Source organism: Lepus europaeus, chromosome 22 (assembly GCF_033115175.1).
Source record: "Lepus europaeus isolate LE1 chromosome 22, mLepTim1.pri, whole genome shotgun sequence".
Taxonomy (NCBI): Eukaryota; Metazoa; Chordata; class Mammalia; order Lagomorpha; family Leporidae; genus Lepus; species Lepus europaeus.
This window is the reverse complement of record NC_084848.1, coordinates 2,393,368-2,417,982: the sequence shown is the minus strand read 5'-3', so window position 1 is coordinate 2,417,982 and position 24,615 is coordinate 2,393,368. Positions and strand designations below refer to the sequence as shown.

The 24,615-nt window shown below is 52.1% G+C and overlaps 1 protein-coding gene across 8 annotated transcripts in view; it reads left to right on the top strand.

Annotated features, from left to right (window-relative positions):
• WDR20 (WD repeat domain 20) overlaps positions 1 to 22,579 on the top strand; it is a 63,074-nt gene extending 40,495 nt beyond the window's left edge. For 2 of the 8 annotated variants that reach the window (XM_062181045.1, XM_062181047.1), the window contains exons 2-3: positions 13,559 to 14,818; positions 16,909 to 21,888. In XM_062181045.1, the coding sequence (XP_062037029.1) occupies positions 13,559 to 14,818; positions 16,909 to 16,971 (1,323 nt within the window). In that variant the 3' untranslated portion in view covers positions 16,972 to 21,888. Of the gene's footprint in view, positions 1 to 943; positions 996 to 2,682; positions 2,866 to 13,558; positions 14,819 to 16,908; positions 21,889 to 21,914 lie in introns of those variants that run through there. The other 6 variants (XM_062181044.1, XM_062181042.1, XM_062181041.1 and 3 more) reach the window with 6 other exon arrangements.
• The last annotated feature ends 2,036 nt before the right edge of the window (positions 22,580 to 24,615 follow it).

Here is a 24,615-nt window from a genome sequence, read left to right as displayed (position 1 = left end):
AGCTGTTGCAAGGATCTGAACATTTAACTCAAAATGGTAGCAACGCTTGAAAAAAAAAAAAAACAAACCAGATGTTTATTTCTCTATAGTGTGTATTTTTTGTTTATTTAATTTGCATTGAAATGTTCTTTAAAATTTTCTAGTTAGCTTTTGAATTGATTTTTATAATTCAGGGCATAAGTTTAGGAACATTCTTTAGTAGAAAATTCCTGTAAACAAACTTGTTTTTAAAAAGTCTCAAGAGTTGTATAGTGATCACATAACCAATTGTTCATATTCTTTTTCTTTGACAGGCAGAGTTAGACAGTGAGAGAGAGAGAGAGAGAGAGAGAGAGAGAGAGAAGGTCTTCCTTCCGTTGGTTCACCCCCCAAATGGCTGTTACGGCCGGCACGCAGCGCCGATCCGGGCCAGGAGCCAGGTGCTTCCTCCCGGTCTCCCATGCGGGTGCAGGGCCCAAGTGCTCCGGGCTTGAGTTTGCTCCACTGCCCTCCCGGGCCACAGCAGAGAGCTGGACTGGAAGAGGAGCAACCGTGACAGAACCGGTACCCCAACCAGGACTAGAACCCGGGGTGCTGGCACCACAGGCGGAGGATTAGCCTAGTGAGCCACAGCACTGGCCTAATTGTTCATGTTTCAAATTGGATTTTTATGCTCTAGCTGCCCGTTGTATCTTATTTTATGTTTTTAGCTCCTTTTTACATGACCTGGTATCTTCTTTGGTCTGAGATGTCTTGCTTATGTTGTTCAACTAGCCCAGAGTCCCCTCTGCCTGCCTTACGCTCAGGGAGGAGCCCCTGCCGCAGGCAGCCTGTGCATGGTTCCTCTGCTTCAGCCTTCCCCTGCCCAGGCCCAAAGTCACGACTCCCCTTTGTTTTGTGTCATACTTCATATTACACTTTTCATGGCTCTTTCATGTATGTATTCTCTTATTTCATCCTCCAGACAATCCCATGAGGTTGTTAGAACAGAGATTCTCATCTCCATTTTAACTGAGGTGAGGCTGGGAGAGTGTCCGCATGGCGTGTAACCTCATTCCTGTGCCCTGGGCCAAGTGCTTGGGCCTGAGTTTGCTCAGAGATGCTTGTAATCTGGAGGTCCTTTCTTCTACTCAGTATGTATATTTGTTATTTGAAAATCAACTATTAGAACACTTGGTACAATGTCACAGGCCTCTTTGGAAGAAAGAAATCTTCAGAACTTCATGGAGGTGTTGTCATGGAGAACTAGAGGGTGAACCCCACAGTGGCACCCAGGGCAGAGAAGATGTCTTGGCATAATCACTGATGGGAACTGTCTCCACGTGTGGTCTTCACATGCAAGTAGGAGGGGGCGGGTTTCCCTTACTTAACAGTAGCAGCCCAAAATGTTCATTAGTCATGAGGAAGAGAATCTTTCTTGATCAAAGGAGGGGACATATTGAAAATAATTTTTATTTTTTAAGTTGCAGAGCCATGTGTTTTTTTATTTACTCATTTTAAAGGATTTATTTATTTGAAAGGCAGAGCAAGAGAAAGAGACATGAATGGAGGGAGGGAGGGAGGGAAAGAGAGAGAGAGAGAGAGGATCTTCCATCCATTGGTTCAATCTCCAAATGACCACAACAGCTAGAGCTGGGCCAGGCCAAAGCCAGAACCAGGAACTTCATTCGGGTTTCCCCCCGGTGTACATTCGCGGGAAGCTGGGATTAGGTGTGGAGCCAAGACTCGAACCCAGTACTTCAGTACAGGATGCAGGTGTCCCAGACAGCAAGCTAACTGCTGCGCCAAGTGCCCATCCCTCCAAATTACTTTTAACCCAAGTCAGAAATTACTTACTTTTGACTTTGGGTTGTGTGGGTGTTTCTCCCCATTCCCTTTATGGGCAAACAGACCTGGGTTTCAAATGCCAGTTACTAAATAGGTATTGCAGACAGTGGCCAAGTTAACTTCTCCAAACGTATTTGCTCATTGGTAAATTGGGGGAAATACTGTCTGCACTGACAGATTATTGTGAAGATTAAATGTGCATGTAAAGCACTTGAGTGTAGGCTCAGTAAGTGGAAGTTCCCTGAAAGCTAATACAGAAGAGGGATTGTGGCCGGAGAGGGAACCACCTGTGGACGGTTGGCCCAGCAGTGGTCATCAGACTCACCTGGAAGGCTTTTAAACTGCAGCTTGTTGGGCCCAGCCCACAGTTTCTGAGACGTCCGGTCTGTGGTGCGGCTTAAGAATTTGCTTTTCTAAGTTTCCAGGTGATGCTGTTCTGCTGCTGCTGGTCTGGTGGCCACACTTAGAACACCGGGCTACGGGTAACTCACCTGCGGGCATTTAGATGTTACAGATACGTCTGAAAGCTGAACTGCTCCATGTTGGAGTTCCTGTTAGAAAAACGCTTGGAATGCATTTTGAAAATACTGAATTTAGTATCTGAGATCCCCCACCCCTAAAACCAGACGTCTTTGTCACAGGAGATTAGCTGTGATTTTTAACAGTTATAAACATAGTATAGCAATATCTAATTGGCTAAGATATGTGAAAGTGTTTTTGTAGTATGTTAGACAAATGTTAAGTCATAACTGAAATTTTTTTAAATAACATTGTTTTTAAGATTGAACATCATGATGGAGTGTAAAATAGTGTAACTTAGATTTCTGCTGTGTCAATGTGCTGTTTACCGTATGTATTTTTCTCTTTCTCCTCCAGGCTGCTGACTTGAGTAAACCAATAGATAAAAGGATATACAAAGGAACACAGCCTACTTGTCATGACTTCAACCACCTCACAGCCACAGCAGAAAGTGTCTCTCTCCTAGTGGGCTTTTCCGCAGGCCAAGTCCAGCTTATAGACCCAATCAAAAAAGAAACTAGCAAACTATTTAATGAGGAAGTAAGTAGCACCCTGTCTCAGCTGTTAAAGAATCCCTTTAAGAATTTATACATTCCTGCCAAGGGTAGTGGACCTTATTTTGTGCTTCAGGCTAAGCCCGTGTTTCATTTGCTCAGCTATCCTGTGTAGTGTTAGCCCCAGCTTCAATGTGGTGGATTAATAGTGACCTCTGCCTGTTCTCCCTCAGGGTGACTGTTCCATGCATTTTTATGGAGTGTGTGCAGGTATCCATAGTGGGGGCTTTAAAACCCTTCTGTAACAGGAAGAAATGACTATAACTTGATACTTGTAATTTCATTAAAACTAGAGAGTTCCCAGTGTTCACGTCACCAGATGATTCCATGCAGACTAAGAATCTGACGTTTCTATAGGCTGCGCCGCTGCAGCTGCAGCTTTCTTGTTGTTGGGCACGCATTGTTCCACAGGCATTTGACTAAGGAGCAGTCCTCTAACTCTTGGAAATATTTGCTGTAAAATCACCTTGGGCATAGTTAGAAATCCTAGCACTTAAACCCGGATCACATGACATAGATTTTGCCAGCTGTAGTATGTGTTGAGGTTTCTAGTTTCTTCAGTTTCATTCTGGAAGGAACCCGAGATAGCCATCAGTTCAGGAACATGTCAGAACGTAAACACGCCAGACAGAATTTGCCAAAGGCATTAGTGTTTGCAAAAGTGATTGGAGTGGCTTTTCTCCCCAGCTGTTGCCATCACATATTTGATGTTCTTCCTCCTCTCTCAGTACAACTTTGCTGGCGATTGGGAAGGATAAAGTAGGTTTCCTGAATAAGAAGCCTTGTGACTTCAGCCCTCGTATGCAAGGATCGGGTTCTGTGAGACCCTTTCAGAAGGAACTTTGCATGGCTTTAACGTCATTAAGGTAGCACAGAAGCACATCGTAGCGTCTGGTTTTTAAGAAACAACCTTTTTTGGGGAAGAATATCAAACTTGTCAAACTGCAGTTAAGAGTCTGGTTTTTGCAGTCATGGTGGTATTTGGTCTCCAGCGTTCATCTGAGGTGCTCCTGTTTGGCACTGACATTGCATTTGATGGAGTCTTCTGAACCCTGCCATCCTTTCATGTTTCATCTGGGTTGCCTGGAAAGAGAACTTGCTGTCTGGACTGATACATTGTAGATAAAAAGTATTTAATCCCATTTTCCACTAAAAAAAAAAATCTTAAACAGAAAATACTGTTTACCTAGATTTTTACTTAGTATCACCCAAAGAAGTGATTTCTAAGTGACTTCGTGATTTCCTTCCTTCCTTCCTTTCTTTAAGTGTTGATGGAGCACAAACATGGCCTTCTCTACACTGTTTACAGAAGTTGTGGATTTGAAGTCCACATGGAGTTTTGTGTTTAGGTAGAGGAGAGTGTGGTTGGAGGAGAAGGGGTAGGAACCACGTGCAAGGCTGTCAGTGAGCAAGCTGTGGAGGGAGCTCTGGAGAGGGTGGCACAGATGGCCCTTACACAACAAAAAGCGTTTGTGTCTTGGTGGGGGAGGGTAGAGGCACGCAGACCATGAGGCCCCTCAGGTTGCATCACCAGACCCATCCTGCCTGTGTGCCTGGGAGTTGTCGGCTAGAAAGCGTTCCTCCTCATACTTGCACCTGAGTTACCGTAGTCTCTTTGTACATTTTACTTGAAAAGCTGGCAATTCAAAATGTGTGTGGTTCAATGCCAGCTGACATTAATAGATTCAGGCTGAAGTCAGTTGCCCCTCAGAAATGCCCTTGCCATTGTCCTCAGAGACGCATTGTCCTCAGGGTTGAGTCAGTGTCAGAGCAAACAGTGGGCGCCAGAGTTGGTTTTGTAGAGAGCCAGGAGTGGTGGCTGAAGCCGCAGCAGGTGTGCTGCACTGCCTGGGATGTAGAGGCCCCGAGAGCTTCGACACATGGCTGTGGTGCAGGGGGAGGGGCAGTTGTCCCCACCTTACAGACCAGGGAAGAGCCACAGAGAAGGTCGGTGAGGCGTCCAGATCAGGTAGCAAGTGGGTGATAGAGTTAGTACCAGAAATTAATTCCAAAAACTCATACTGGTTGTGGGCTGTAAGCCCTACCATGTGTGGTTGCCACATTGGCTCTCAGTTCCCAGGACCTCACAGTTGAGTAAGGATGGACAGATAGAGTGCAGGGTGATCCGAACAGAGTAACAAGGAGTGTGTATTAACTGTGCTCTTTAGTATTTTTCAAATATCGTACTTTTTTTTTTTTTGGAAGTTCAGTTAAGCGAGGGAGGTTCAAGAAATGCTTTCAGAAAGTGACAATTGATCTGGGTCTTGAAGGGTGCATAGGAGTTGGAGGAAGGTAAGGAAAGCCTTTTAAGCTGTAGAAAACAACTTGGTGAGTGGCCGCACATCACATAACAGTGTGGCCAGATCACAGTGGGAGGGGCTTAGAGTGGCAGGAGTCAGCGTGGGAAAGCGGACTGTGAAAGCCTGTGTCGGACCCGAGACTGTGGGGAACCTCTGGGCTTTAATCACGGGGATGACAGGGTCAGATGTGTGTTTTAGGGTCTTGTCAGCCCTTGTGCACGGTGATTGGCGTGAAGAAGGAGGCGGCTCCAGTCACTGCCCAGGGGAGAGCTGAGGGCTGGGTGCCGAGCTGCGGCCATGCTTCCCTCATCACCAGCCCTGCGGCTGCCCTTGCCTTCCCCGTCTCAGCACACACTAGTGACTGGAAACGGTGGTCCGTTGTGATGTCACATGTTCTCAGAGATCCATTTTAAACTGGGAGGCCGGAACAGCCCTTGGAGATAGTGGTATGCATTAAACTGAGCCATGAGCAGGAGGCCGGCCAGGGAGGGAAGTAGAGGCAGCATTCCTGCGGAAGGGTGTAGCGGTGAGGGCCCTGTGGCTGGCAACAGTCTACCAGGGCATGGTGGTGGCAGTGAGGGTGTGAGCTGGAGGTCCAGGCCACTGAGGGCTGATCTGGGGCTGCTTTTCAGCCCGAGTTATGGGATCCCATAACTGCTCAAGGCAGGCAGTTTGTGTTTGTGAAAATTGCCCTGGTTGTCTCGCATAGTCTGAATTAGAGCGATGCATTGGTAAATCTTGGGTCTTTAGCCTTTACCTCCTGCATGGAATGAGACTGGGAGAGGAGCAGGTGTCATGGAATGGCAGGGGGCACGTAGATCAGAGCTTCCACTGGTACTTGTTAAGTTTAAGAGGCTTCTAGCTAGTTGGATGTATGGATCTGAACTTCAAAATGAGGGGTAAAGATTAGGGAGCTGTCAGCATGTGAACAATAGTCAATCCCACAGAGGAGAAGAAAAGGTGTAGTGAGGCGTGTGTAGTGAGAATGGGGAATGCTGGGGTGAAACCCTGCTTGTACTCCAGGATTCTGGCATTGCATCCTGTTGCCTCCGAAGGAATTCTAGAACATCAGTTACTTTCCTCCCTCCTTCCCTCCGTTCCTTCCTTGAGAGTCAGAGAGAGACAGAAATCTTCCATCTGTTGGTACACTCCTCTAATCCCCACAGCAGCTGGGACTGAGTCAGGCTGTTGCCAAGAATCAGGAACTCAATCTGGGTGTCCCACGTAGATGGCAAGGACTCAAGTACTTGAGCCGTCAGCTGCTGCCTCCCAGGGTCTGTGGTAACGGGAGGCTACAGTTCAGAGCCAGGACTAGAGCCTATGCTCTCCCGTATGAGATGTGGGTTATTTTCACCGCTGCACCCAGCATCTACACTAACAATCAGTTAATGTCCATGAAATTCACAGATTCACAGTCCAGGCCTAGGAACAGAAAACCTTGAGCCCAGCACCTGGGGGTTCACAAACCAGCTCTTCCCTCTTTGTGCTTGTGAGAAGTGGGCCTTCACTTCCTCTTACCTCTTCAGTTGGGAAAGAGGTAAGATCGGTACCCACCTGAGCGCCTGATGAGGGTCAAGTGGGTCCATTCAGGCCCATTTTAGTAAAGGTCCTCAAGAGGAAGCCCTGGTGACTCTCAGCAGCCTTCCAGGGGGCTGTGAGGGCTGTGGTTGGAAGGAAGGGTGTCCTTGCGAAGTGAGAGCCCCGCAGGACAGGAAAATGAGATCAAGGCAGCCCAGGCAGAGGATCACCCTGTGTAAGGCAGCAGGCAGCAGGCCGCTTGCTGCTCTGTGAGGGTCTTTCTTTCCATAACACTTCTATCATCTGCTGTTACATGTATGGGCACACAGGTATATGCATCCCCGGTAGTAATTATTCTGACCTTAGTCTCTTTTCTGGTTGGTGAAAGTTTAATAAATGTTTGGATGGTTGAAATGGAATTACAAATTCTAGAAATCGACGTGAGAAAGAAGTACATGACAATTTGTTATCTGGGAATAGTATATTTTAAAAGGTGGGCAGTGGATGTTGTGGTGCAGTGGGTTAAGCTGCCTCTTGCAGTGCCTGCGCCCCATATTGGAGTGCTGGCTCATGTCCCACATCTCCACTTCTGGCCCAGTTTTTGGTTACTGCATCCTAAGAGACAGCAGAAAATGGCCCCTGCCACCCACATGGGGGCCTGGATGGAATTCCTGGCTCCTGGCGTTAGCCTAGCACAGCCTCTGTTTTTGCAGGTATTTGGGGGAGTGAACCAGCAGATGGATGGAAGATTCATTCTCTCTCTCACATTTGCCTATCAAGTAGATGAAAATAAACTTAAAAAAAAAAAAAAAGGGATTTACCCCACCAGTTAAAAGAATATGAAAATTTTAGATAGAAACAGTGAGACAATAGAGAATTCCATGGAGTCTGTGGAGGATGGGAGACATCCCTTGTGAGCCCAGTGTTCCCCATCAGCCTGTGTTCTTGGTCATTTTGCGTAAGGAGGATTCACCCAGCATTAGAGATGACTTCACCTGCACGGACCTGGCCCCTGATGAGGTCAGCTCTGCTCTCTTCCTGTTCCCTGGGCCTGTCGTCCCGTCACTGCAGATCCTTGCAGCTACTCCTGCTCCAGATGGGGAGACAGGAGAAATGGCCACTCCTCTTTGGCCCCTTCTGGGAAATTATGTCGTTAGCTCCCTTGAGTCTGTTCTTTCTCTGATCTTTCAGAGTAGATTTGAGGTTTCTATTTGTAGCATTCTGTACATATTTTGCCCTTGAAAATGTCTAACAGGCCTTTTTTTTTTTTTTTTTTTTTTTTTTTTTTGACAGGCAGAGTGGACAGTGAGAGAGAGACAGAGAGAAAGGTCTTCCTTTTGCCGTTGGTTCACCCTCCAATGGCCGCCGCGGTAGCGTGCTGTGGCTGGTGCACTGCGCTGATCCGATGGCAGGAGCCAGGTGCTTCTCCTGGTCTCCCATGCGGGTGCAGGGCCCAAGCACTTGGGCCATCCTCCACTGCACTCCCTGGCCACAGCAGAGAGCTGGCCTGGAAGAGGGGCAACCGGGACAGAATCGGTGCCCCGACTGGGACTAGAACCCGGCATGCTGGCGCCACAAGGCGGAGGATTAGCCTAGTGAGCCGTGGTGCCGGCCAACAGGCCTTTATTGAGAGGATTACGGCATATAGCTCATCCAACAAGCACCCAGACCACAGAACCTGCCTTCCCAGAGCTGCTGGGAGAGTCGCTCCTGCCCACGTCTGCCTGTGAGAGTCACTCCAGAGCAACAAGGAGTTTATTTCTTGTCCCTAGTGGTTATGTGAGGGGCTTCAAAAGCTCGTGGAAAAATGAAATTAAAGATAATTGGATTTTTCATGAACTTTCAATAGCCTGCTCACATATCTGCGGACAAGACCTATATTGGGGTAATTCCTGTGCTGTCATGAATACAGCCTTAGCCTCTTTGTAGAATTCCAAGAGTGTTTAGACTGATGATTATGAAGTCTAACAAGAACTCATTGTGGCTTCTGTCCTGGACATGCCAGACACACCAGGTAGGCCTCCATCTCCATGGCGCTGGAGAACGTCCTGACTGACGGGCAGGCTGGGGAGGAGGTGGCCCTGACTCCTCAGGTTGTGACAAGGTAGACTGTGTCTCTCCAGAGCAGCTCCTGCTGCCCCGGGGTCCCAAAAGTGGGCGAGAGCAGGACCCTGGTTTGTGGCATTCTGGGAGCGCTAGTACAGAAGAGTGGGTATGCATTTAGTTTGTTTTGCTTGTTGCTGTTTTTCATCGAAGGAAGTCTACATATAATGATCTACTCCTTAAAGTTTCAACTCTGATACAAATGGCACCTGATCCCTCTTTCCAGATACTTCCTGAGGGAGTGCAGATCTCTGCAGGCCTGGGCCTGCTCAGAGCTTTGGCCACTGTCCTCTGCCTGTGGTTGCATTGTGGCTTTTCCAGCAGCTGCTGTGGTTCTCGAATTGTTTTAGTATTTTTGTTATAAATTTATACATGCATTATAAATGTGTATTGACCCCCTCCAAAGTAATTTTTTCCTGCTTGTTGTGTTGATTTTAGTGAGAAAAAGAAAAATGCTTTCGAAAGCTTTGATTCCAATTGATCAGCCGTGACACTTTAGTCAGATTTCTTTTTCTTCTTGTCTCCTTGTAACCAGTGTAGTACATTTGGAAAACCTTGTCTGACAGTGTCATTAGGTATGGAAGGATTTTTGTTGATATGATTTTTCTCTGGATTCATACTGACAAAGGACAGTTTATTTGACTGACTTCATGGTGAAGATAGGCTGGAGCCTGGCCTAGGAGTCCACCTCTAACAGAGACAGAAGCATCACGTGGATATTGCATTTTGGCTTTAAAGGTTTTTTGGTTGTTTGTATTTATGGAAGTTATTCTTGGAGCACTTTTATAAAAAAATGTATTTATTTATTTGAGAGAGAATTATAGAGATACGGAGAGATGGAGAGAAAGGTCCTCCATCTGCTGGTTCACTCCCCAGATGGCCACAACAGCTGTAGCTGAGCCTATCCAAAGCCAGAGGCCATGAGCTTCTTCAGGGTCTCCCACACAGGCACAAGGGTCCAAGCACTTGGGCCTCCTCCACTGCTTTCCCAGGCTATAAACAGAGAGCTGGATTGGAAGAGGAGCAGCTGGGACCTGAACCAGTGCCCCTATGGGATGCTGGCGCCACAGGCAGAGGCTCAGCCCACTACACCACAGCGCCAGCCCTGGAGCACCTTGAACTGTGACTCTGACAGCTCCTGTGGCCAAGCAGGTGGCCTTCCGTCCTTGCTGAGCCCCTGTCTTGCCCTGTCTCCACACCTGATACCCCACTCCTGCTCAGGTGCTCCTGCCAAACAGACACAGTGTCTATGCCCACATCCCTAGGCTGCTCTGTCCCAAGCCTTGGCCCCTGCTACATGCACAAGCCCCGTCCTAAGCCTTACTTTGTGCCCTTGTCTTCTGAGCCACACCCACTGGCCCTGACGGCTTCTCCAGAGGAAGGCACCACTGATCCTGGAGAATTCAGTCCCACAGGGTATCCCTGCCTCTTAACACTTGACCAGACATTTTCTGGAACAAAAATATGCCCTTAGGGTGCAGAAAATGGGCTGCATCAATTTTGTTCCTGTATTTATCAGGTAAAATGTTACAAGCATTTCTGTTTCTTCGTTTGATAGGAGCAAAACACTTCCTGCTTTCTTCCTCTTCTGTTTGACCCAACCCAAGCAATAGCCCATCACATCTGAAACCCAGCGAGTGTAAGTGGAGCTGCACTTCCCACCCTGGCCTTGGCAGCCTCTTCCCGAGAGGCCGCCTTGTGAGTGGCCCTGGCAGCTGGTCTCCAGACCTGGCTGACTTGCGTGTGGTGATAGAGGACAGTCGCCCACCTTGGGATCCAGGGACCGGTGCTGGTTTCCATTGGCACCATCCTCCCCATCCCCTGGCACCCTGCTGCGTCTCTGTAGGCTTGGTTCACTCCTGCCTCGCTTCCCAGACATCCCCTCAGCCTGCTCTCTGCCACCCTTCCATGGAGTCTTGGCTCAGTGGTGCCCAGCACCAAAGAAAACTTTCCCAGCCATCGTATTTGAGATTGAAATCACAAAACCCTTCCCCAGCACTTGGTTTTCTCTCGTCTCCCTGGTCGGTTTGTCCTCCACAGCACTTACTGCCATCAGATTTCATAAATGTCTCGATGCACATCCCCCTTCTGTGGAGGAGGTCTTGTCTGTGTGAACTGGTGTGTGTCGGTTCTTGGCATATGGTGCACACTCAGCACTGAGAGAACGGGATTTCAGGCAACGTTTTGACCTGTCTGAGCCTCTTTCCTTGAAGTAACAACATAGTCGTATCTGCCTTCCTGTAGGAGGCACTGTTAACCCTGCTGGAAATATAAATTGTATTCTGTATGGGAGGCAATTTGGCAATATCTCAAAAACTAAACATACCTTTAACCCAGCTATTATATGGGGGATGTATGCTCCGGGTGTACTGTTCATGTGTGTGAGAGCTGCCCTTTGTACAGGGTTATTCAGCACTCTGACGTTAGTCTGCAGTATGTTCACACTCCTGAATCTCTGCAGAGATGACAAAGTATGAGGAGCTGTCTCTGCCCAACAGGCAGATGTGCGAGATGTATCACTGAATGAGAAAGCAGAAGTGAGACTTGTACAGTCGGAAAAAAGAAGGTTCAGTAAGCTTGTATTTATGTTTGGCTTTGTACCCATGAAGACACCCTAGAGAGATAGCCAGGAAGCTAATTAACAGGGACTCGGGACAGAGAGTCCAAAATGCAGAGGAGTGTGTGTGTGTGTGTGGGGGGGTGTATTTGTTTGTTTGTTTGTTTGTTTGTTTTTAACAGACAATAAGAGAGAAAGACAGAAAGGTCTTCCTTCCATTGGTTCACCCCCCAAATGGCCGCTATGGCTGGAGCTACGCCAGCCTGAAGCCAGGAGCCAGGTGCCTCCTCCCGGTCTCCTGTGCGGGTGCAGGGCCCAAGCACTTGGGCCATCCTCCACTGCCTTCCCGGGCCACAGCAGAGAGCTGGGCTGGAAGAGGAGCAACCGGGACTAGAACCCAGTGCCCATATGGGATGCAGGCGCCACAGGCGGAGGATTAACCAAGTGAGCCACGGCGCCGGTCCCAAGTGTGTGTTTAAAATTTTGTGCCCATGATAGAGTAACAGTGAAGTGATCTTGGATTTGAATCTGGTGAGGATAGGGCAGGCGTTGAGAGAGCTGCTCCAGGGTGAGGACAGCAGCCTGGCATCCTGGCGTGAGGCAGCTTGTGCAGGCCCACCTGGCAAGGCCGCTGTGGGTGCACTCAGATAGCGCGGCTCTCAGGCATAGCCACATTTATGTGAGCAGACATGCTGGGGCAGCCCGACAGCTCCCATGCAGAGCTAACCCACCGTCAACATAGCCCCCGAACCCCCAGCCACAGGAGCCCTGCTCAAGCCATGTGGACTACCCCTCTGACCTCTTGCCAGAGGGATTGAGTGGTTCTAATGGAGATCCTGCCAGAGTCCTGCTGGGTTTTTAGGTTGCTGGCAGTGACATAGGTCAGGTGCCTTTTATAGGTAGGTCACCAGGCAGGAAGGGGAAGAGGCAGAGGATGAAAATGTTGGCTGTGTCCCCAAGGGTGGTACCTATTAACGTAAGAGCGCCAGCCCTGCCGTCACGTGACAGTAAGCACTGAGTCCTGCTGCAGCACCTGATCCCCCCAAGCTTAACTGCTTTCCAGGGATTAGGGCCCTGTCCTTCCCTGCCTGGACTTGGTGGCTAGCCTCTGAGATCTGGTTCTCACGCAGCAGTGTGCATGGCTCGTTCATTTCTTCTTTTCTAGCCCTGCTTTTGAAAATCAAGTAATTTCTGTAATATTGAAGAAATACTGAAAAAATACAGCAGACACAAAGCCAACCAGGCGGAAGGCAGCAGGGTTTCTAGGCAAGTGTGCCCTGTGCCCCTCTGAAACTCAAGTTTGTAGAGCGCTGGGCTGCCTTAGGCGCTGTTCTCAGGTTGAACTTGTGAGTCTTGGGAACTTCTGGGTGACTTCCACTGATGTAATTTTGAATCCAAGCAACCAGAGAGGGACCCTCTGGGAAGCAACCATACTGGACCTCCCTGGCACAAGCAGGAAGGGTACTGTGTGCCTTGTGGAATTTTTTTACTTTTTGCCATTCATTCTTTGGTGTTAAAGGCAAGACTGCTGACAAATGCCTTCTAGAGAAACAACCAGGACAGTGGACAGGACTGAGCACAGGGTAGAACGCTGGTGATGACGACGTCATCTTGAGTTGGTCACCTGGTTATGCCTAAACACCACCTCGGTCGAGAGGGGACAGCCATACACGTGCCGAGGCTGAGCCCAGGAAGGCTGCTCTGAACCCCAGATGCTGCTGGCACTGGCCAGAGCTGACCCCACCTCACCACCTCAGGCAGGCGCAGCAGAGGGTGGGTGCGGTGCGCACCTGACTCGCCATGACAGTGAAAGCTGAGAAACCCGGGAGGCACAGCTTTCTGGTTGGAAGGCCTGGGCGCACTTCCTGGGGTCACCGTAGAGAGGTGCCAAGCCCAGAGCAGTAAGTCACTGATTCAGAAAGAAGGTGCAGCCCAGCTCTGGGACAGCGTGCACGAGCAGGCACCTGCTGCCGGAAGGCCGACTTCCTCCGTGAACGTCAGCTCAGAGGCTGAGCCCAAGTGCGGTTCAGGCACACGCAGTCCGGGGCCTGGTGCCCTCCCTGGCTTGGCTGACCGCAGGGTAGGTGTGGAGCGCCTGGACGGACTCCCCGGCTCACTGAGAAGCAGACTTGTTTTCTTGCTGGAAAGTCGACCTTTCCGACTTCTCTGTTGTGATAACCTGTTCTCCTTTGTCTTCACAGAGACTAATAGACAAGTCACGAGTAACCTGTGTCAAATGGGTCCCCGGCTCGGAAAGCCTTTTCCTCGTAGCTCACGCAAGTGGGAACATGTACTTGTATAACGTGGAGCACACTTGTGGCACCACCGCCCCTCACTACCAGCTCCTGAAGCAGGGAGAGAGCTTCGCCGTGCACACCTGCAAGAGCAAGTCCACGAGGAACCCTCTCCTTAAGTGGACGGTGGGCGAGGGGGCCCTCAACGAGTTTGCTTTCTCCCCAGATGGCAAGTTCTTAGCGTGCGTGAGCCAGGACGGGTTCCTGCGGGTATTCAACTTTGACTCCGTGGAGCTGCACGGTACGATGAAAAGCTACTTTGGGGGCTTGCTGTGTGTGTGCTGGAGCCCGGACGGCAAGTACATTGTGACGGGTGGAGAGGACGACTTGGTGACAGTCTGGTCTTTTGTAGACTGCCGAGTAATAGCTAGAGGCCATGGGCACAAGTCCTGGGTCAGTGTTGTGGCCTTTGACCCCTATACCACTAGTGTAGAAGAAAGTGACCCCATGGAGTTTAGTGGCAGTGACGAGGACTTCCAAGACCTTCTCCATTTTGGCAGAGATCGAGCAAATAGTACACAGTCCCGGCTGTCCAAACGGAACTCTACAGACAGCCGCCCCGTGAGTGTTACATACCGCTTTGGTTCGGTGGGCCAGGACACACAGCTGTGCTTGTGGGACCTCACAGAAGACATCCTTTTCCCTCACCAACCCCTCTCGCGAGCAAGGACACACACGAATGTCATGAATGCCACAAGTCCTCCTGCTGGAAGCAATGGGCACAGCGTCACCACGCCGGGAAACTCCATGCCCCCCCCTCTGCCGCGGTCCAACAGCCTTCCCCACTCAGCAGTCTCCAGTACTGGCAGCAAAAGCAGCGTCATGGATGGCGCCATTGCCTCTGGGGTCAGCAAGTTTGCGACACTCTCACTACACGACCGGAAGGAGAGGCACCACGAGAAAGACCACAAGCGAAACCATAGCATGGGACACATTTCTAGCAAGAGTAGTGACAAACTGAATCTAGTTACTAAAACAAAAACGGACCCTGCTAAAACTCTGGGAACGCCGCTGTGTCCTCGAATGGAAGACGTCCCTTTGTTAGAGCCACTGATCTGTAAAAAGATAGCGCACGAAAGACTGACGGTATTGATTTTCCTTGAAGACTGTATAGTCACTGCTTGTCAGGAGGGATTTGTTTGCACGTGGGGAAGGCCTGGGAAAGTGGTAAGTTTTAATCCTTAATGCTGCACCGGATCTAGACTTGAAGAGGTAGTAACTTTTTTCTCGAGGGAGGGGGGGGTTGTACAATGAATGTGAATGACACTTCTTATTCTTAATGTAAATCCAAATGCATCAGAGCCATAATTTTGGATACTGCATGCCATGTATTTCTGGATCATTTGATAATTCACCTTAGAGCATTTAAAAATACAATCAAGCGAGTTGCCAGCCAGGTCAGTCGTCCTCTTGGGAGCATAAAGAGTCCCAAGGCCAGCGCTCCTGTGTTAGACTATTTCAGGTGTAGGAAAATCATGACAGTGTTGGGAAACAATGACTTTCAAATGCTAAAATTAAAATCGATGCTTTAACTGGAATATTTTTGCTTAACTACTCCATTAGAGTATTGTACACCTGATCAGAGTGTGTGTTCAGTACAAGGGGCCGTCGCCATTTATAGTCCACTTTTTTATCTTAATCATAAAACTGTTTAGGAATCTATGAAATTTAACGTTAGGGACAAAGCGTTCAGGGTTGATTGATATTATTTTTACATTGTTCTGGCAATCCACAGAAGGAGAAGAGCCTTAATTTTTAAAACCCATTTTAGTCATTTTATGACAATTAAAATTGTTTAATAAACATCTTTTTTCAAAGAAGCAGTTTGTAGAACTTTGATTGAGATTCTGTGCAGTGAAGTCTTCACATGACCGAGTCTGGACAGAGTGAGCTGTGGGCTGAGGTCGCCAACCGCTGCTGTCAGAAGTGCCTCTCGCTGCATGAGCCAAGACCTTTGACCTCAGATGCTCTTTCCATACTTTTTTTTCCCCCATTGAGAGAAGAGGAGGGTTCTTTGTATTTTGCTTTGTTTGGCTTTGTTTTTGTTTGGCTCAGCAAGACATGTGACTGCAGCCTGTGGCAGTGCACTTGGCCTGACCGCACCTGCTGGGGTTCAGTCTCCGCACAGGGGACGCACGAGGCGGGCTTTGCTGTCCCCTCTTCCTGGAAGGCAGTTGTGACTCTGGAATTACTCCTGGGACGCTGATGCTGCCCGGCACTGGTGGCTCCCACCCCCGGCACCTCTGCAGGGCCCCAGGGCCTGCGGCCGTTCAGGAGCGGGTGCCGCGTGGCCCCCTCCGCCCCCGGGAGGCTGTGCTGCAGGACTTGGCTGGTTCCCTCGGGATCCCTGTCAGCCACGGAGGGGCCTCTTTTCAAATTCCAGTTTGCACAGTGGGTGAGGTGGTTCCTTGAGCTATGTATTTTATGTCTTTGCTAACATACTTGGGGCATTTAGGCTTGTTTTTCTGTTCCACACACCTTCGTAATCAAATAGAATAATGTGTGCTGGTTCCAGCGTGAGTGCGGAGACCTGGTGACTGACTCCTGTAGACGGAGTAGCAGCTTCGCGCCTCCGGAGGGCGTGGCCGGGTCCAGTCCCCACGGTCTAGCCCCCGGCGTGCTGCCTTGGGAGAGCCCCCCGGCCTCCCAGGTGCCTCTGGAGAACTTCGGTGTCCTACCCTGCCCGCCTTCGAAGTGTGGCCCAAAGGGTAACCGGTCGAAGGTAGCAGAAACGGTCATCTTTGTGGACTGACTCAACCTGGGGTGCCAGATTGGGTGTCAGGCGGAGAGATGAGGGGTGAACACTGCGTGTGTGATCTAGGCAGCTCCATGGTTTTAGGAATTATATTTCAAATGCTTCTGAGGCATTGAGTATGCAGTTTCAAAATGCGGGACTTTGTATTTGACCTGAACAGGAGGTGGCTGATCCCAGGTAAGTAGAGTCACGGGAACGCGCTGGTGACCCTCATCCCGAAGGGGTTGCTCCCCGGGGTGCGCTCGCGGGCTTCTCCCCTGTAACCGCCCGCTGCACTGCTGGCTCAGGAGGGATCTCGGGTGTGTGAAGACAGGGCGGCTGGGGGGAGTCACAGTCTGGAGGCTTGTCCAGTCTGTTCCAGATGATGCTGGTGTGTGTGAGATCTCTGGGGCCCCTCGCTGTCCCCGTCCCCACGGCTCGGCGCCAGCGGGGGCTGGGACACTGCAGGGCCCCATGCAGCATCCACTCTGCCCCTCTGACTGCCGCCTCCTTTCTTTGACAGCCGGCAGAGCACTTCTGCAGGCAGGAGGACAGAGTGCAAGGTGCTCTCCAAGACCAGAACTAAGGTGCCCGGCAGCCGGAGAGAAGAGGGCCCTGCAGAGGGGCGGGCGGGCCCCTGCTTGGATGTGCTGCCGAGTCCCGGCTCCCACAGACCTGGGAGGGGTGGGGCGGGCGGGGCAGCCACGCTGGCTCCTGACCGCGGACGTGTAAGGTACAGTCAGTGCCACGCCACCTCCAGTGACTGCCAGGAGAAACCAGGGGAACACCTTCACAATTTTCTCACCGAACTTTGGGCTTCCTTGTTAGTTTTTCAGAGTTTTTCAGCTCAAAACTGAATGTGGGTGAGAATATCTTTCTCTGACCTAAGCCTTGGAATAAATAAAACCCGCAGTTGGAAGAGGAGGCCGTTGTTCTTGGCCAGCACTGCTGGCGTTGCGTGCTGAGCCGCGTACCTGGAAGGCACAGACAGCAGTCAAGTGCAGTACCGCCCACCGGTCGTCCTGGGCTGTGGTGCTGGGGCCCCCGGCTTGCCCTGCCCCGGCTGGCCACCTTTAGACCTCCTGGTAGGTCCAGAGGCCAGCTCCACGTGGTCATTTCCAGCAGGCAGGCCAGCCCTCCCTGAGAGGCTAAAGGAGGGGGTGTGTAAGAGGGAGCAGGCGGACACCTTAAAACTACTGGAGCGTTTGGGCCCTGGCGTTACGTGCGTGCGTGGTGGCACAGAGCCGAGCTTCGTGCTGCGTGAATCTTCCAGCAGCTTGGAAGTGTTCTCCTTGGAGCCGAGGGCCTGGGATTGAGGGGGATGCGAAGCTGAGGATGGTCTCAGACCTCCAATACAAGGAGGGGCAAAGGCTCTGCCTTCTTCCAGCCCCACAGCAGGCAGCCCCTCCCCCACCCCACTCCCTTTTAAAATATTAGATTTACCCTCAGTCCTGCCGCGCACCTGCACCTGAGTGCCAGGTCCCCCTTGCAGCTTGCCTGGGAGAGGTCGTCTTTGTGGAGCGAGCTCAGTGTGAGGACCAGGGAGAGCTGACAACCATTTGTAAACACAAGCGCCACACTGCGTTCTCTGAGGAAGAACTGGAAGCAGATTGCACCGTGGCTTCTCCAGGGAAGAATGTGTCTTGTTCTGTGGGTGGAGGCTGGCTGAGGGGCCTCCCACACCAGTGAACACAGGGAAGCAAGTGGCCTCCGAGGGTCCAGTTACGCAGTGGCTGCGCCCAGTGTTGAGGTCAGCCCGCAGCAGCAAGACTGCACGCCTGTGGAGGCCTAAGGGGCGCCCTAAGACACTGTGGCCTGTCGGGTCACCCTGGGCCACGGCAGGGAACAGCCACAGGGCAGAGCTGGCCAGGCCTTTCCCTGTCCAGAGCCCCGCACCCAGGGCTGATGGGGACCCCAGGTGACGACCCCAGACTGGTGAGAGTGAAGCCGTGTGACCACTGAAAGCCACATGACTCACTGTCGCCTTTGGGACCGGGCTCGCGAGGAGCCGCGCCGGTGCCCCTGCTCACCCATGCTGCGTCTGTTACATCCGCCTCGGGTCCTAGTTAAATTGTTGTCTCTCAATTTAAAAGTGTAAAAGAGAAATCCCCTGCATATCTTAAATTTCTGTATGCCAGAGCTCATTGAAGACTGTTACATTAGGTAAAAACACTGTATGAAATTGTATGAATATTAACTTGCAGTGGAAATCAAAAGAAAAATCCACATGTATTTATTTCCTTTTTAAAATTTTCATCTTAACTTGAATAAATTTCATAAAGAGCCTTCCTAACATGAAATATTGGTAAATTTTTAACTCTTGCAATAATTAATGAAGCTTTAAAAATGTCAGTGTTGTTGCTTTATAAATTTAAGATCATGTTTCCGTTTGACTGCTTTGTCACTGTCACAGCTGAGTCACTACACACCTGGTATTCTGACGTACTTTTTTGAGGATGTCCTCTGTATATTGACATTAAATAAACATGCGAATGAATTGTAAATGTAGATAATTCTCAACAATCATTTTCACATCTAAGCTTTAAAAAGTTTCAGTGAACCAAAAAGAAAAGCTTCTAAATGCTGTAACGTTAAGGGCCTTGTACATGTTTGTAGAACAAAAGCCACAGAAATTGCTACCTCTTAGGGCTGATTCTGAGTCTCCCATCAGCAGCTCCCTAATGGCCATGAGTGTCCAGGGATGTTGGCCGCAGCTGTGCTGAATCGGTGGGGGCAGGACCCGAGTTGACCCTTCCCCTGGGGTGCGGGCACCGGCAGGCCTCTGTAGGAGCTCTTTTCCTGGGTGGGTGCTGCCTGAGGCTTGAGATGGCTGTGGCGGCTGCCCTGGCCCAGACACCGGCCGAGCAGGCGGTGGGCGCGGGAGTGTCATGTGCTGAGGACTGTGGTTCCTCCCTCTCCAGTGCCCGGGCCCCCATCCCCGAGAGCTTCAAAGTCACAGGTGATGACAGGGCCGCGCTGAGCTGCTCACGGTGCTCCCACGTGTCACTTCCTCCGCCCTGGCCACCTCCCCTTGGCCACTCTGCCTCCAAGCCCTCTCCAGGGGTGGGTTCCAGAAGCTCCCCTGTGGTCTGCAGCAATCCCCCCCCCCCATGCTGAATTGTGTCCAGGTCGCCTGAGATCCCTAGGTAGACAGCAAGGCGTTAATTCTGCTTAGAGAAAAAACATGTGGATCTTATAAAAATAACGAGTGTGTACCTTCACAAAAGCAAGTAGCTCACCATTCTTCCACGTACCACTGCCCATGGAAATACACGGTGGGGTCTGAATTGGTGGGCCCCCCTCACCCCGAGCCACAGGCCTCTCTCCCCTCCTGTGTCTGAATTCTTCCGGTGAGGACAGCCTGGACAGGGTCCTCCTGGAAGTGACTCGGGGTAGAAGGCTGTAGGAAGAGGCAGTGGGGTCCGTTCCTGGTGCCCCCAGCCGAGGGCTCACATAGGAGTGTGCGCACTTCCCGTGCCCCCGGGCGCTGGGAACCTTCCCTCTGCTGTTTCCCCAGGGGCTGAAAAGGACATCGCCAGGCTAGCGAAAGGGCAAGGCCAGCTGCCCAGCGGGAGCCAGGGTGGCAGCGCAGGGCAGGCGGCACAGCCGAGCTTGGGCCGCACCCCGTCTGCTTCCCACGCCTGGCCCCTTTGCGCCTCGGAGTGCAGCAGCAGCAGCTCTGGCCAGCTGCCCTTTGGCTCTTCCACTCCGGATTCTGTGCAGCGAGAGTACTGGGGTGACCGCGCGTTGGCGGTTCAGGAAAGCGCAGCCAGGGCCAGTGTTCTTCATACAGGGAGCACAAGGCACACAGCTTGCACCGGGAGGGCCTCGGGGCCGGCCAGCACCGAGCCTTCCCATGGGAGCTTTGTCCATCTGTCTGCAGGAGACCGTCCAGGGCGAGCTGGCATGGTACTGCTTTACAGCCACGGGACCAGAGAGGCCCTCGAACATCCCCAGGATGGAGGGCGATGAGGCGGCCTCCAGCGCCCGGCTGTCCCCAGAGGGTATATTCCCTCCACCCTGAGGGTGGGCCGGCAGACCAGGGGAGGGGAGCTGCTCACCACTAGAGCGGGTCCCCCCCACCCCCGACTTCAAGCCACCTCTGTGCCTTAGATCCTTGCTGTCCACCACAGCGGTCACGAATGACGTGTGCCATGGAACCCCCAGGGTGGGGCCGGTCCGGGTCGCTGTCCATGTCAGTTACTCAGCAAAGCTTTGCAGAGAGAGACCTTAGTAACTTTCCTATTGCTTCTATGTGGAACATACTTGGTGGAGACATTACAATTATTCCACCTTTGGAAAAGCTGTTCAGTGTGCAGCTTGCGTTCCCTCCCGGCCCCCGACAGCGGGGCCCCCTCCTCGGCGCCCAGGGCCTGCGGCCACCACCTGTGACGGAAAGGAGCGTCCCTCTCTGGCTGTCCCCAGGGTGGGTCGCAGGGAGAAGCAGAGCACCTCTCCTGCCCCTGTTGGGAACGGGAGGGGCTCCTCATGTGGTAGATCTGAGTCTGCTCTGGACAGTTGGAAAGGCAGGGCCTCCCAGGGGGCGTCCACCTTCAGGGCCCTGGCTGCCGGCGCTGCCTCCCCTCCCCTTCCCGGGCCTGTGACTTGCGGGAGTGCAGGTGCACAGACTCCAGGCCACAGAAGTCAGGATGTGGTTTTGCCCGTCACGGGTCCCAGAGGAAAAAGAGCTCCTACAGATCCCACCGGCAGCTGCCTGCTTCCTGGTCTTGGCCCCGGGTGAGAGTCCAGCTGCGAGGTAGGAAGCTGTGCATAAGCCCCCAGGAGAAGCAGCCTGGCTGGAGGTCGATTTCAGGTCCCGCCCCGCACGGCCCCGGGGCTCTGCGCCCGGGCCAGGCTCCGTGGTGGACGGTACACACACTCCGGTCGAAGCCCTCTCAGGACAGCCTACGTGCTGCACTTACAATTGCACGAAGGCACAAACAGGACTGCTGCGACCCTGTGCCTCCCAGTGAGAAGTGCGCACAGTGTGACTGGGCTCCGGAAGGGGTTAAGCCTTAGGCTTGTCTAAGCTGGGGCCCTGAGGGGACAGGTCCCACCTGTTGTGACAACACACACAGCCGTCTGAATCGTCCTGGCCCCACACTCTCTCCCCACATCCAGCCTCAGGGACTCCCCGTGCCCCGGCCTGGACCCTGTGCACCGGAGAGCTACAGCCAGAGGCTGCCACCTTCACGTGGCCACACAGAAAGCAAGAAGCCCCAGGAAGAAAATGCCTTTTAAAAAGCCACTGGACGCTGTCCTTGGCAGGGCAGCCCTGGCTCCGAGGGGCGGGGTGCGCTGTCCACACCCTGGGCCAGTGAAGTTCCAGAGAACCCAGGCTGCCCCCAACACCAAGGCCAGCCCCGCCTTTTCTCCTGCATGGTGCTGAGGCCCGCCGAGCTGGGAGCGCCCCGCGGCGATGCCTCTGGGGAGCAGCCTGTGGACGCCTGCGAGTCTGCAGGAGACGGGTGAGCTGTGGCAGGGCTGCCCAGTGTCTTGCTGGATTAATGGAAACTGCTTTGTTCGCAGGGCTTATTGTCATCCCCAAGCCAGGCCAGTTCTCCAAGTGGAACTGTAGTGTAGCGACCCCGCTGCAGCTCGCACACTCCCCGGACGCGGCCTTGCCGGAGCGACGGCAGCGGAGCCGGCGCCGCGCACCGGAGAACCTGCTTCCCTTTCAGACCGGGCTTTCGGAGCTGCAGTGGAAATGAGAAATGGCGTTTTCTTGCTTTTTACCCTAACACTCGACGTAATTAAGCGGCATGTATGCGTGGAGGACAGGCCTGGGCACCCAGTGTAAGACTGTCCCGGACAAGCAGGCCCAGCAGTTCTGTGCTTAGAAATAGGCCTTGGCCCTGTTTGGTTTTGCACTGGTTCTTTTTATACCTGAGTGGTCAGGACAGCCTGAGCGCGCAGAGTTGTCACTTTCTGACCTAAATGTGTGAGTTCAGGAAGACGGATGCTGCAATCATAGATCTTAAAAAATTGTTTGCACTTAAAATAGTTTAGCGCTGATAGAAAAAGACTTTGCATTTGGGTGTGACGGACTCACGGCCCTCGCGCTGTGCAGGCGCCCTTTTTATGTGTTGACGTTTATTTTAATACTGTGGTTTCCAATGCAATGAACTCTGTATTATATGTATAAATAATGTAATTCTGCAATTGGGGGAACAGTTACTCCACTGATAATTTTCATCATTTAAGAGTGATATTTCTAATTCACAAAAAATTAATATTAAAACTATCTTGAATATACCACTTGTTTATCTTCGTGAAGTTGGCTCAGTTTTTAAGAGTTTTTGGTTAATGGAATCATCCCGACCCTTTTCCGCCATGTTCCTGGAGGGCTCCGGAGGTCAGTGTCAGGTTGAAGACCACGTGACTGCCCATCTGCGGCCACACAGGGCGGCCATGCTCTCCACTGCTCACTTTTTCTCACAGCTTAGCGTCCCATTGTGCGTCTCCGAGAGCCCGTGACTCCGTATCCCACGGTTTCTGCAGGTGAGTAGGAAAAGGCTCCGTTAAGTACTGGGAGACGTGAAGCAGCGGCTGGAATGGCCCGTGGGCTGTGCACAGGTGCCCTCTGCCCGCCAGCGCCCTGGAGCCGAGCCCAGGCCCAGGACGCGCCAGCGCCCAAGGCACGGCGCTCTCTGAGGGATCTTGTTCAGCTTGGGGCACCTCCAGGTCATCTCGGGCCTTGGAGAGGCCTGCTGGGTGTTCGTCATTCCTGTGAATGGTCCACGTGGAAGGACTGGTCACGGTCGGGCCCCGGGGGCTGCCCCCAGGGCCTGTTCTCTGGGACGCGCCCTGTGGTGTGAGCCTTCCAGAAAGTTAATACGAAATACTAAGCCTCAGGAACAAAAATTGGTTTCAGAGTCCAAGAGCTCCGTGCCCAGTGGTTCAGTCCCCAGATGCGTGGGGCTGGGCCGGGTTGAAGCTGTGCCGCACACTCGATCCAGGTCTTTGATATGGGTGGCGCGGACCCAACTGCAGTGTGGGACGCCAGCATCCCAAGTAGCTGCTGCTTTTTTTTTTTTTTTTAAGACATTTTATTAATTTGAAAGAGTTACAGAGAGAGGTAGAGACAGAGAGAGGTTTTCCATCCCCTGGCTCACTCCCCAGATGGCTGTAATGGCCTGAGCCGCCCTGGTCCGACGCCAGGAGCCAGGAGCTTCTTCCGGTTTCCCACGCAGGTGCAGGGGCCCAAGGACTTGGGCCATCTTCCACTGCTTTCTCAGGCCATAGCAGAGAGCTGGATTTGGAAGTGGAGCAGCTGGGACTAGAACCGGCGCCCATATGGGATGCCGGCGCTTCAGGCCAGGGCTTTAACCCGCTGCGCCACAGCGCTGGCCCCTCGGGCAGCTTAAGCACTACACCAAATGCACGCGCGTCAGCAGGTTCTAATGAAACCGAGCTCATAAACCGCACTTCGGAACGAGCTTCCTGCCGACACCAGGTGCGTGCACATTTTAGGCAGCTGACTGCGACTGCAGGGCCCCCGCCCGTGGGGGGCCAGATGCCTGCAAGTGAGCCACCAATGCCTTTGGAAACTGAGTCTGGAACTTCCCCTCTAGTCCTCCCCGCAGTCACTCATTCTGTCTCTTCCTGTCTGGAGGAAGCCACAGGAGGGAATCTGACAGCAAGGCGGGATTTACGTGTGTTAAAATATTGGACTTGGGGCCGGCGCTGTGGCGCAGCAGGTTAACGCCCTGGCCTGAGTGCCGGCATCCTATATGGGCACTGGTTCTAGTCCCGGCTGCTCCCCTTCCAATCCAGCTCTCTGTGGCCTGAGAACGCAGTGAAAGATGGCCCAAGACCTTGGGCCCCTGCACCTGCGTGGGAGACCGGAAGAAGCTCCTGGCTCCTGGCTTCAGATCGGCGCAGCTCCGAACATTACAGCCATCTGGGGAGTGAACCATCGGACAGAAGACCTTTCTTTCTCTCTCTCTCTCTCTCTCTGCCTCTCCCCTATCTGTGTAACTCTTTCAAATAAATAAATCTTTTAAAAAAATATATTGGACTGCTGGAGTTGGCACGGTGGTATAGCGGGTAAAGCCGCCGCCTGCAGTGCTGGCATCCCATATGGGCACCAGTTCGAGTCCTGGGTGCTCCACTTCGATCCAGCTTTCTGCTGTGGCCTGGGAAAGCAGTAGAAGATGGCCCAAGTCCTTGGGCCCCTGCACCCACTTGGGAGACCCAGAAGAAGCTCCTGGCTCCTGGCTCCTGGCTT